This window comes from Anolis carolinensis, chromosome 3 (assembly GCF_035594765.1).
Source record: "Anolis carolinensis isolate JA03-04 chromosome 3, rAnoCar3.1.pri, whole genome shotgun sequence".
NCBI classification, from domain to species: domain Eukaryota; kingdom Metazoa; phylum Chordata; class Lepidosauria; order Squamata; family Dactyloidae; genus Anolis; species Anolis carolinensis.
The window spans coordinates 34,216,191-34,230,108 of record NC_085843.1 but is presented as its reverse complement, the minus strand read 5'-3'; the positions used below and the strand labels follow the sequence as shown (position 1 = coordinate 34,230,108).

The 13,918-nt window shown below is 39.0% G+C and overlaps 1 protein-coding gene across 1 annotated transcript in view; it reads left to right on the top strand.

Moving 5' to 3' along the window:
- The first annotated feature begins 1,168 nt into the window (after window positions 1-1,168).
- Window positions 1,169-13,918, top strand: part of stard13 (StAR related lipid transfer domain containing 13) — a 272,259-nt gene continuing 259,509 nt past the window's right edge. The window contains exons 1-2 of the mRNA XM_062974708.1: window positions 1,169-1,315; window positions 2,019-2,847. Coding sequence (XP_062830778.1) covers window positions 2,164-2,847 — 684 coding nt within the window. The 5' untranslated portion in view covers window positions 1,169-1,315; window positions 2,019-2,163. The remainder of the gene's footprint in view (window positions 1,316-2,018; window positions 2,848-13,918) is intronic.

Below are 13,918 nucleotides of genomic sequence, written 5' to 3'. Positions count from 1 at the left end.
CGTGATTATTATAAACAACAGAAAGGCGCTCAGGAGGCGTCTCGCAGGAGCGCTAGGATTGCCGCCAGGCATTCAGCTGATTAAGCCTGCTTCCCATGGGAAACTTTAGGGAGTCATGCATCTGGACACAGAGAATGGCTTTCGGTTCTGGTTCCCCAGAGAAATGTTCTTTGGCGGGAAAACGAGACCCTACTTAGGTGTTTTGCCCACGTAGGAATCTTGCGGAGTCAATTCGTCAGCTTCGGGAGTAGGTTGTGTGTGGACTACGCTACTCCCGCGCTCCCGTTTCCAGCCTTGCCTTGCTTCCCAGGACCTTGTCTTGCTTCACGGACCTAGCCTTGCCTTCCGGACCTCGCCACGAATTTACCACGGATCCTGTTCTTGCTCCTCGTTTCTTGTTGCCTTGAATTAAGCCTAGTGTTCCAAGAATCAAGTTTATTTCCTAGCCTTGCTTAAGTTTCATGAACTAAAGGACCTTGTCATCTCCCCTCACTTTGCTTGGCAAAGTGAGTGTTTCGGTTACTGGATTACAACTTTGGACCTTAATATTTCATATTGGACATTGTTTCCCTGGACTATAATTGACCTTTCCTGAAAGGTCTTCTTCTGAACTATATTCTACATTTATTTTTATTGACTTTATATATTTCCTTAATAAAGATATTAGATAGATTCTGGCCTCTGTGTATGGTTATTGGTGCTCTGCAGCCTGGGTCGTGACAACAATCAATTCCAGCAGCAGGGTTTTTCACCACGTAGTTGGAGGACATCAGTACTATAAAAATCAAACCAATATATTCCACAGTGCCAGGCTGCATTTGTCTGTATACATAACACAGTTTTACAATACAACTCCATTTTACCAGAACATTTCAAAATAAATATATTAAATGAAAGTATCAGTCCATTTTCTTTCTAAAACTTGGCAGAAACAAAACTAATGATGTGTTTCATGTGAAAAGAAAGAAGGTGAAGTATAGGTGCCTGACACCATGTGAAGGATGAGAACTGGATTATATTTCTGAAATATATTTTGTCCTTTCCCAACATGCTTGCTCTTTCTCCCTCTCTCCCTCCTTCCTGCCTTTTTCTCAGAACAATTTGGCCAGTGCTTGCAGAAGGCTGTTCTAGCCTCAGGGATTCTCACACATACTTCTGTTGACAGAGAGTTCCTGTGTAGCAAGCTTTCTGTTAAAGATCTATTTGTGTCCTTTTCTATTCTGCCCCAACATTTGGAAGATTTTCTAGCTGCTTGGTTTCTGCTCTTGCACCCATGGAAAACTTGAATTTGGGATTTTCTTGCAGAACAGGGAAGGTAAAACCATCCATGACAAACATATTATTTCTGTTTTCTAAGTTCCTATCTTTCTATTTATATTTATTCCTCTTAGTAATAATAAAATCTTTCCATTAATAATCAGGAGCCTTTAAAGAGTCTATAACACCATGACTGGAAAAAACAAGCTTTGTAGGTCGAAGCTATTTGTTAAAAATCATTTGCTGTTTCTTTGGTCAGGTTATACTTTCAAGCTTGGCAGTGAACAAGTTTTTTAAAAACCAATGCTTATATTATTATTTTTAAAATAGGTATGAAATGGTAACTAAAGTATGCGAAGAAATCCACATACAATGATTCTGTAATTAAAATATGTGAAATGTAATAATTTACGAACTTTGTATACAAAATCTGGTTTCCTTTAAAAACAAATTTCAAAAATGACAATTAGCTTATTGCCAGGTGATTCAAGATACTTTGTATTAAATTTGCTGTTGATTTCAGACATTCTGATCATCATAGTCTATAATGGAAAGTTGGGATATGCAAGTAGTACAGGATCAGGTCTCAATGTGATAATTAAACATTCTTTTAAATATGCGTTTATATGCATTTCTGCATATGCTTACGTGCATCAAGTTTGTCCCTGAAGATTTGTTATTTTCAATATTAAATTCATTCTGCAGTTTTACTAGAACGGTTAAATACATTAATGTTTCTAACAAACTATTATGTATTTCAGGAACAAAGAAATCTTGGATAATATTCATGATTCTCTACATAACAGAGAAAAGGTTTAAGTCCTAATAAATAAATGAAAAACTTCATAAGAAATCATAATACAAATCACATCTGGAAATGCAATTGGATTTGGCCTTGCCTGATGGATGAAACTTGTAAGAATGGAAACTCAACAAATCAGTAAATCGTCTTGTCCTGCACTTGCCAATTCTGACAAGCTACTTGAGACTTCAGCAGAAATAAAGGATGAAAACAAAGTGAAGACCCACTGCCATTTTCAGAAAAACAGTTCACATCCAGTGCTTCTTTCTCATTTGACTTACAATGAAATATCTATGGAATTCACCACAGATATTGATTCTCTATATACAGATGGAACGTCTAAAGAAAATCAGACTGATGGAAAATTACTGTATCCCTCAGATCACAATGGAATGGGTGATCAAACTCAGCCTCCTTCTCATCTTCTTCCTAAATTAAGCTCTGATGAGAAACCAGACAGAAATAATGAAATTGATCTTTTTAACAAGCAAAATACTGGTAGCTGTTTAGACATCAAATTGTCATCACCCAGTAATAACTGTGTATTCCAGATCGATGAGATGACAAATATAGATGTTTATTCATCAGAAGATCAAGAAGATGATGAAGATATTTTTACAGAGCTACCAGTGAATGAGACAGTCTTGGAAAGTATGTACAAAACATACCTTTTTCAAGCAAGAGGAGATAGACATCACAACATCAGCAATAAAGGCCACCTTCCTCCTGTCATTGGTTGCAGTGATCACAATCAGAAGACACTGAAAGACTACAAAATGCATGTGCAGGTAAGATGTGATTTCATGATATAAAAAGTATTGGGGGGAATGGAAGCACCTGACTGAAATTTTGCTTTAGTCACTGTGATACAGAATCTTAAGTTTCCAAAGTTGTGTGCCAGAAGAAGGCAGTTGAGAAGATAAAGGATGATAAAGTGTGCAGCTTCTTTAATCCCTACAGGAACAACATTCTATAGAAGCTAGCAAAAATTATTCAAAGGTAGCCAAGGGATATTCTATGCAGTAAAGCAAGTGAATAGATTTTGCTATTTAATTTGTTTTAAAATCAGTATTTTGGCAATCATTACATCCACATTTTTGATCCAAGAATGGGCCACGGAGTGGCTAATACAGTTTAAACTACTAATGTAGAGATTTTACTTGGCCTTCATATTACAAATTGCCTTGGATGGCAGATCCAGATGTCATGGATCAGTCATGTCCATTATCAGTGCTATTTTCTATTGTTATTCTGCTTCCCTCCCATCCTTAAACCTTGGAATGGACTCTAGTAGTTACTTCCAAAAATTGTAGGACATTAGTGCTGCAGGAAAGGCTCTTCTTCAGAATAAGACATTATAGGTGAGGTAAACCTAAAGAGTGCTTGGTGAAAAATCCAGATAGGCCTAGCTCCAGTGTAATATAAGCAGAAGATTGTGGTTGATCATAGGCTAAACATGATCCAGCAGTGTGATGAAGTAAAGAAGGTAAATAATATTTTAGCCAGTATGAGCAGAATCATAAATTTCAACTCAAAGGATGCAATAATCCCACTATATTCTGCACTAATAAGGCTTTATCTGGAATGATGCATTCAGTTTTAGATACCTCACTTTAAGAAGGATATAGACAAACTGGAGCAGCTTTAGAGAAGGCCAACAGGATTATACCGTAAGATCTACAGCAGGGGTCCCCAAACTAAGGCCCGGGGGCCGGATGCGGCCCATCAAAGCCATTTATCCGGCCCCCACAGCACAAGGGCAGAAGGGGGTTGGGCTAAATGACCCAAGGGGTCTCTTCTTCTCTTACAACCATTATTATTATTATTATATTATTATGACACAGCAAACAAGATAGATATGCTGGATTTCATATCACAAAATCACAAGTCGAACACTTCCCAAGTGTTTAGGACTGTGTGATGTGTTTTCAGATGATGCGCGCAGATCCCAGCAGGGTGGCCTTTTGCAGTTGGCAGATCGTAATTTTGTCAATGTCTATTGTTTCCAAATGCCGGCTGAGATCTTTTGGCATGGCACCCAGTACGCCGATCACCACCTGGACCACCTGTACTGGTTTCTGCCAGAGTCTTTGAAGTTCAATCTTGAGGTACTGATAGCGGCTTAGTTTTTCCTGTTGTTTTTCGTCAATGTGACTGTCACCTGGGATGGCAACATCAATGATCCAAACCTTTTTCTTTTCCACAACTGTGATGTCTGGTGAGTTGTGTTCCAGAACTTTGTCAGTCACATTGTTATTATTATTATTATTATTATTATTATTATTATTATTATTATTATTATTATTATTAACATTGAGGCTGGGTGGCCATCTGTCAAGGGTGCTTTGCTTGTGCTTTTGGTGCACAAAGGCAGAAGGGTATTGGACTAAATGGCTCAAGGGGTCTCTTCTAACCCTCTTTATTATTATTATTATTATTATTATTAACATTGATTCTGGGTGCCATCTGTCAGGGGTGCTTTGCTTGTGCTTTTGGTGCACAAAGGCAGAAGGGGATTGGACTAAATGGCTCAAGGGGTCTCTTCTAACCCTCTTTATTATTATTATTATTATTATTATTATTATTATTATTATTATTAACATTGATTCTGGGTGCCATCTGTCAGGGGTGCTTTGTTTGTGCTTTCGGTGCACAAAGGCAGAAGGGGATTGGACTCAATGGCCCAAAGGGTCTTTTCCAACCCTCTTTATTATTATTATTATTATTATTATTATTATTATTATTATTATTTATTAATTATTATTGCTCCGTGGCCAACTATAGTTCGGTCCGAAGGATCATGAACTGGCCCCCTGTTTAAAAAGTTTGGGGACCCCTGATCTACAGAGAACAAAAGATATGAGGAAAGAGTGAGGGAATTGGGCATGTTCAGCCTTGCGAAGAGGTGATAGAGTACAAACTTTAAATATTTAAAGGGCTGTAACATAATAGAAGTTTGTTGTCGGGTGTTCCAGAGGGTAGAAAGAGAACTGTTTTAAGTCACAGGAGAGGAGACTTCAGTTGAACATTAGGAGGAACAGTAATATTACTTCAGCAATGGAACCAATTGCCTAGAACAGTGATGGGTGTCTCTTTTCTCTGGACATCTTCAAAAAGAGGGTAGATTGCTACCTATTAAGGATGCTTTAGCTCAGTGGTTCTCAACTTGTGGGTCTTCAGGTGTTTTGGCCTACAATTCCCAGGAATCCCATCCAATTTACCGGCAGCTAGGATTTCTGGGAGTTGAAGGACAAAACATCTGGGGACCCACAGGTTGAGAACCACTGCTCTAGCTGAAGTTCCTGCATTGAACAGGGGGTTGGATCTGATGGCTTATAGGGCCCCTTTCATCTATATAATTCTATCAAAACACTGCATTCTATTCAGTTTTACAGCTGTATAAACAATATCATATTTGTTCAATTGTATATTATACACTGCTGTATTCTAGCCATGTCTGGAACTGGATATTTGCAAGTGCAACATCAATTACAGTAATAGAAAGACATCAACAGATATCAATCTTAAAATTTAGTTATTTGCTGCTCCAGTATAGTCACTCAGGATCACCTCACCTATAATATATCATGCTGAAAAAGGGATAAATGGTCCCAAAACAGCTAGGGACTACTCTCATAATCTTAGGAGAAAGATCTACATGGAAGATATTTCTAGGTGGCAAAATGTATTGGGCTGTCCTTGCTTACAGTAAAATAAACCTTTTAAATTTAAGAGGTGAAACATCAAGGGCAGTGGTTCGCACCCTGGGGTGCCCAAATGTTTTTGGCCTACAACTCCCAGAAATCCCAGCCAGTTTACCAGATGTTAGGATTTCTGGGAGCTGAAGGCCAAAAACATCTGGGGACCCCAGGTTGAGAACCACTGATCAAGGGAGTCCTAGTACTCAGTGACAGAGCACAGATTTTCCAAGGAGAAAACACATTTTGCATCCAGACATATAATTAAGAAAATTCACTGTTCTGTTAAAAGGATTTCAAATAGCAGTTCCAGGGAAAGCCTGTGTCCATGATTTAAAGACACTAAATGGTGGTGGATCCTATTTTACAAGCAAAAGTTCTCTTTTTAAGGTGCTGTGTCCAGTCTAAAGCTTGTCTATAGTAGTTGAGGCCTTGAACTTGTGCACCAACAATGAGAACATGGACATCAAATGCACCTGATCACAGTCTTGTTTACTATGGTTTATTTCGTGTCAAAAGCATTGCATAATAAATAAGTTTAAAAGTGATAAAATAAAGGAATCACAAACAGCTAAATAGTTTTGGACCAAAAGCAGGCAACAGCAATCGCATTGTCCGTAGCTTTAAACAACTCCTCCTCTATGCATGAGGCAGGGCATTGTGGGCAAGCATACATATGAGGAGTTGTTTGTTCAGCTCCACAGTCACACAAGGTGGAGGATTCCTTCAGGTAGTGCCATCTTGCAGGTTGTCTTTTGATCTGCCCACTCCGCTTCTTAGGGACTTTTAAGTTGCCCATTCTTGATTTGCCCCTGGAGGCAGACCCTCATGGGGGGGGGGGGCATCCAGTTGGAATTGCCTAGTTTAGCTGCCCAGAGGGATACTCTTGCTGTTGCTGGGGGAACATCAAGAGGAGTGGTGGTTCTCATGAAGCTTTTCCTTGATTTGAGTCTACTGGGAGAGGGCTGATAGTCATACAGTGGATGGCTTTCGCAATGTTCGACCTTATTTCTCTCACAATTAGCAGCAACTTCCCTTCGCACATCGGGGGGGGGGGGGGCAATGCCAGAGAGTTTATCAACAGGTATAGGTTTAAGGCATCCTGTGATTATTCTACATGTCTACTATGGTGAAATTTATTTATTCCCCATTTATGCTTATGCTCAACATTTATTTCAATTTCAAGAAGTGCTACAGCATTTCAATATAGCTTATTCTGCTCATATAAGCATAGAGTAGCTACCATCAAGCTATTTGATTAATAAAAATTAAGCCAGTAAAGTTTGGCTGAAAGAAACATTTTCAATAATAATCAAAGGTCATAATTGTTGGTGCATCTCTTGCTTCAAGATGCGTAATTATTCCAAATGCTCTTTTTGTGTGGTCATCAGATGAATTCAGATAATATGCAGAATTATCTAAACAGTCTCCCAAAAGGGAGGAGTACAAGAGATACAGTCTCTCAAATAATGTAGGCTTTAGTTGTACACTAGTATTAACTGTAAATTTAGTCCAGTCTCATATGGGCAGAAAGTGCAAGTTTTTCAGCAAAATTGTTATATGTCAGATGTTATATGAACTGGTCAACAGAGATTGCTTCAGGAATAGACCCACTATGAACCTGTTCCTTCAGAAGCAGTAGAGTCAGAACCATTTATTGACCACTGCATCAACATTCTAACTCAAGAGATACTATCATATTTATTTTATCTATATTAATTTTTAAAATCTGTTTTTCTTTATGGAAATAATTTAATGCAATTGATGAATTATATTTATTACCCAGTGATTCCAACCATGAAAGCCTTCGACAACACATTTTTACCTCAAATTAAACAATTATGTCTTCACAACCTTGTGTTGTATTGAAATTGCACTTTTAGATCCCCTAAGTTTATTTTAGTAGTTATTTCGACAGTAATCTTGAATCTGTTTCAAAATACAGTAAAATCGTAAAATGTACTATTTTTCCTAAATGCAAGATGGCAAATGGCCATACCATGCCCAGATCACATATAAAAAATCATGCAATCTATTCCAACAATCACGTATTGGTCAAATTTTTAAAATGACAACACGTGCATAAAATTCAGCACAATACACAAGAACATTATTTCTTAATGTCAGAATAGTGAAGACTGTTCTTATAAATTAAACAAAAGGCTAGGAATGTGATTAGTTTTATCACTTGATCAGCAGGCAGTTACATGCACACATAAATGGAGACAGAGTTTGTGTGTTCTAGCCAAGTTTGTGGGGTGTTTTAATGAATGAATGGAAATTGGTAATAGATTTATAGAAAGCATGGCAAAATATGCATGGCAGTCTTCATAGCTCTAGTCTAAAGTGAAGTACTCTCCAGTAACTGTGTGTGCTGCTTTTATCATAATTGCCAAAAACAAAACATTTGGCTAATGTTGTTGCTGGTAACATACATGTTCAGTAGCTGCATTACAGTTCTTGTTAACTTGGATTTTTTATTATTATTATTTATAGACCTTTTGCTTTGCTCATCAGTCACAAAGGCACTCAGAGCAGCTTAAAAATATTAATTTGTCCTAAGGATTAAAATCTACATAAGATAAATAAGATGTAATAAATAAGACACTATGTAGTTGTACCCGGCTGGCTGCCTCCCTCCCACTCAGTAGCCAGCAGAATGGCAATCGAAGGTAATGGGGAGGGATGTCTGCAACCTTCTTGACAATTTAAGAATTGCAATGTTAAATTGATAAGAGGCGAGAAAAGGAAACAGTGTCTTACTGCTTTATCTTTCCACATGGAGAGTTGCTAAGAAGTTCAATGAAATCACAAATCAAAAGTTTGACATCCCTTAGATCAGTGGTTCTCAACCTGTGGTCCCCAGATGTTTTTGGCCTACAACTCCCAGGAATCCTAACAGCTGGTAAACTAGCTGGGATTTCTGGGAGTTGTAGGCCAAAACACCTGGGGACCCACAGGTCAAGAACCACTGATATTAACAATGGTGGGAGATGTGATTCAGCTGGAGTCAAACAACAGCTGGAAGGGTGCATATTGCCCCACCTGTATTCTATTAATATCTATGTTCATAAATGGTGATCCTTAGTGTCACAGGTTTATATGTAGCAAGGTATGAGCTTAATTCTAGATCAGTGGTTCTCAACCTGAGGTCCCCAGATGTTTTTGGCTTACAATCTCCAGAAATCCCAGCTAGTTTACCAGCTGTTAGGATTTCTGGGAGTTGAAGGCCCAAAACATCTGGGGACCCCAGGTTGAGAACCACTGCCATATGTCTATGAGCAGAAACATGCTTAAAGAAAGTAAAGAAACTGCAGTCTATCTTCTTGTCCTTACAGATGAATGCTACAAGTTTTTTTTCTGTACCAGAATATGTCTCCTGCACATTTACTAGTGTATTCAACCTGAATGGGCTCTATGACTGCCACCTAGTGGATAATTGACTTGTCTTAACCAAATCCCATAAATAAATAAATCTTCTGTTCTTAAAAAAAAACCTCACAGAAACCATTGTAGCTTTTTCCTATTCTCTCTATTTTACACTATATTATTCAAGGAAAAGACTGATAAAGAATACACTAAGCTTTGCAATAAGAACCACTATTAAAAGAGCCCCAAGTACATACAACTCTATCCACAAATAGCAGAGAACTAGGTATTATAACAGCAACTGAAGCACAAACTAGTCATCACGTTCCTTAAATAAAGCCACTCCATCTGCCTATCCAATTAGTTCCAGATCCTTCAGTACAGGCAATCCCCAGGTTATGAACAAGATAGGTTCTGTAGATTTGGTCTTAAGTTTTTTAGTTGATGTATGTAATGTATGTCATAACAGGTACATTTTTACGTGTAACACCAGCATATTTTTAAAGTTTCAGAAAGAGTTAATATTTGTTTTGTTGTCTGTGCCCCTGTTCAAGTTCCCTTCATTTTCTGTCCTTGTGACAATTGAATTTTGAAAAAATTGGGTTGTCATGCAAAAAAGGATTGGCAATAATGCTTCACTGGAGACATCTTTGTACCATAACTCTTTTCATGAGTGAATTTTCCTTCCTAGGGGCAAATTTCTCTCACTTCCGATTGTCTCCCAAACCATTTGTAACTAGGAGTGGTATGTAACTTGGAGACTTCTTGTAATTGAAAAATATGCAGTCAATAAACTACTGAACTTGCATCTCCCTACCCTCCTGCCTCCACGCCAGACGCCCCGTTCCCATATGAACCAAGCCTTAATGACACTACTTCCCACGTGACCGTGATGATGACGCGTTCCCGTCAAGCACCGCCCTCTGCGCATGCGCGCTCTCTCGCTCTCCCTCCCTCTTCCTTTAACCGTCATTCTTAGTTTAACGTTTCCCGAAGTCTCCGCCCTTCCGCTGGAAGCGCGCGTGCCCGTTGGTCAGAATGAGCCTGGAGTGTCAGAGGCGGCCGCCAGATGGCGCTGTAGCCTTGTCAAGGAGAATCCGGGTGGGAGGGGGGGGGAAGAGAGAGAGCCGCGCGCAGTTTTTTCCACTACGTCAGGGGGAAAAAAAACGAGCGCGAGCGTGCGCGCGGGCGGGATGACAACGCCCCTCCTTGAATCCCGGTTGGAGAAAGGGAAGGAGATGGGACAGAAACAGGCAAAAGGAGAGGGCGGGGGAGGGGAAAAGAGAGGGGGCGTGTGCGCATGCGCTCTCCCCCTCCCCCCGCACTTGTATTGATCGCAATTGTGTCTCTCGGAAGTGGCGCTTTCTGAGGAAACAGGAGACAACGGCAGCTCCTTTTCCTTGACAGCCTGGTTGGGTCTCGCTCCTTTTTGTCTGTTATATTTACCCTTTTAGGTACAAAATGAGTTGAAATGGAAGTCTCTAATCCAGACCTGAGCCAGCTTGGGCCCTCCAGGTGTTCTGGACTTCGACTCCCACCATTCCTAGCAGCCTCAGGCCCCATCCTTTTCCCCCTCAGCCGCTTAAGCGGAAAGGGAAAAAATGCTCAGTTGAGGAGATCAGCCAGGCTTGCTGAGAAGAACCTCATTGTAGCCCCGTTTCTTAAGGTTAGCTCTGTATCTCATGGTTCCAGAGCACAGTCTGTTTAGCGCCTTCCAAGTCACCCAGTCATCAGTTTGCCCAGAGGGAAATTTCTCATCTGGTACTGATTGAGGTCCCAGGTTTTAATCTGCCACTTTGGACTCTTACTTACTGAAGTGTTCCTGTGAATATCTCTGTAGATCTTAGGAAGCTATTTCTTGATTTAAGGCATTGGCTTGCTGGTGGATATCCAAACAGAGGATGGGCTGGAGATGTCAATGCTTTGTTCCTTTCATTACAGGCTACTACAGTAGGGTCTCACTTATCCAACATAAACGGGCCGGCAGAACTTTGGATAAGCGAATATGTTGGATAATGAGAGATTAAGAAAAAGCCTATTAAACATCAAAATAGGTTAAACATCAAAATAGGTTATATATATATATATACACACACATACATACAGTGGAGTCTTGCTTATCCAAGCTCCGCTTATCCAAGGTTCTGTATTATCCAACGCAGTTTGCCTTTTAGTAGTCAATGTTTTTGTAGTCAATTTTTCAATAAATAGCAAAATTTTGGTTCTAAATTCATAAATACAGTAATTATATAACATCGTGTACTGAACTGCTTTTTTCTATCAATTTGTTGTAAAGCATGATGTTTTGGTGCTTAATTTGTAAAAATCATAACATAATTTGATGTTTAATGGGCATTTCCTTAATCCCTCCATATTATCCAACATTTTTGCTTATCCAATGTTCTGCTGGCCTGTTTATGTTAGATAAGTGAGACTGTACTGTATATGTCACTTATGTACATTTATTACCCAATATTTCACAGATAAAAAGGATACATTTGTACATATCTGTAAAGCCTGGTTTTGTGCCAGAAATCTTCAACTGCAAGAGTGAAACTCTTTTATACCTATTGTTTTCTGAATTCATTCACTCTCACAGGTGATCTGTCTTTTGAAACGGTCCATTGTGATAAAACGAGGCAAAGTGATAGGGCATCTATGAATAGCTCTGATACTTAAGAAGAAGCTACAGAGCTGGTAGAGCTGTAGTCATATAGGAAGGCTTGATCCTACTTTTTTTTTAGGCACTGCGAGAAAGGGTTGGAAGCTTTTTGGAAGTCCATGTGTGCATATTTATATGCATGTATACAAGAGAAATATTGTTATTGTGAAGATCTATAAAAAAAGTGAAACACATATATTTGTAAAGAATCCCCATGTTTATCAAAAGGTAAAATGGACACAAGTGGGACAGAATTTTACCAGCAATAACTATCAAAAATATACTTTCCTTTATTGTTTATGTTCCCCCACTTTTATTGTAAAAGAAAAATACTTGCAGATTTGTGTATATATATATATTGGTTATTTCTGTTTCTTTTCTTTTTTTATTTTTTCTTTCTTTTCTAATAAAAATGAATTAAAAATATATTAATTGTTTTGTTGAAGTATATTAATCACCAAGATCAGTGTGATTTCTTTCCTATTAACATGCATTGGATTGTGCTGTGTAATAGTAATCAACAACTTTTAAAGCAAGATAATATAAGGTTTAAAATCATAAATACAATCAGGTTCAGGCCCCACCAAAATGAATTGCATTTTTACCCAGACTTTGGGGAAATATTTAAGCAACAACAATAAAAGTATAAGAAAAGCTATTGAGAAAATGTGTTTTCATTAGTGCAAATGCTGCCAAGCTTAAGGTGGTGTAGATATGGATGGTATGTGAAATTAAGAAATGTTTTTTGAAAGTGTGGACAGAGCAGGGAATTTATTAGGTAGTTGATAAGATGGCGTCAACCATGAAGAATGTGAAGATGGGAGAACCTAAGTTAATTCATGCTCTCAAAAAGGAATAAGTGTCAAAACAGTTTTCCTGATTGTTTGGAGGCCAACTTTGTAACATCTGTCAACAGCAGTGCCTTTTATGACAACCTGATAATTAAATTCATTGTTGCCTGTCACAAACTGTGTTAAAGGAATGGCACTTTGCTGCAGGCTATGTGAACAGAAGAAAAAGAAAACTCATTAGAACAAACCAAACTTTGCAATATTCAATCTAATGTGGAAAACATGGCCAAAACTGATTTTCTTTCTTAAGAACAATCAGTTTCTGTATATTTTGGTCTATTTCTCTTGGATAGCTGTCAGATATGGAGAATACATATCAAAAGTAAATGCTGAATAGAAAACTTTTCTGGAGAAAAGATTGTATGTTGGTTTGTCTCTCAGTCTATCACCTATATATTATACTAGCTGTGCCCGGCCACGCGTTGCTGTGGCGAAGTCTGGTGGTCTGGGAAATAAAGTATTGAGGAATTGGTGGTAGTTAAGGTAAAGGGTAAACGTTTTCCCCTGACATTAAGTCCAGTCGTGTCTTACTCTGGAGGTTGGTGCTCATCTCCATTTCTAAGCCGAAGAGCCGGCGTTGTCCGTAGACTCCTCCAAGGTCATGTGGGATGACTACATGGAGCGGCGTTACCTTCCCGCCGGAGCAGTACCTATTGATGCACTCACATTTGCATGTTTTCGAACTTCTGGGTTGGCAGAAGCTGGGGCTAACAGTGGGGGCTCTCTCCGCTCCCCCAATTCAAACCTGTGGCCTTTCAGTCCAGAAGTTCAACAGCTCAGCGCTTTAACATGCTGCGCCATAAGGGGATATTATTTCCTAAAGGTTGTGAATATACAATATTTCTGATTGGTTTTTTTTTTGTCTGTTGGAGGCAAGTATGAATGCTGCAATTAGGAAAAATGATTAGGATGTAATGGCCTTGCAGCTTTAAAGCCTGGCTGCTTCCTCCCTGAGTGAATTTTTTGTTGGGAGGTGTTAGCTGGCCCTGATTGTTTCATGTCTGGAATTCCCTTGTTTTCAGAGTGGTGTTGTTTGCAATATTTTATGTGCTTCTACTGTCTGTGGCCCTGAGAAAACAGAGGATTTTCCAGACTTTGATGATGGGAATACTTTGTCGGGAGGTGTTAGCTGGCCCTGATTCTTTCCTGTTTGGAATTCCCTTGTTTTCAGAGTGGTGTTGTTTGCAATATTTTATGTGCTTCTACTGTCTGTGGCCCTGAGAAAACAGGATTTGCCAGACTTTGATGATGGGAATACTTTGTTGGGAGGTGTTAGCTG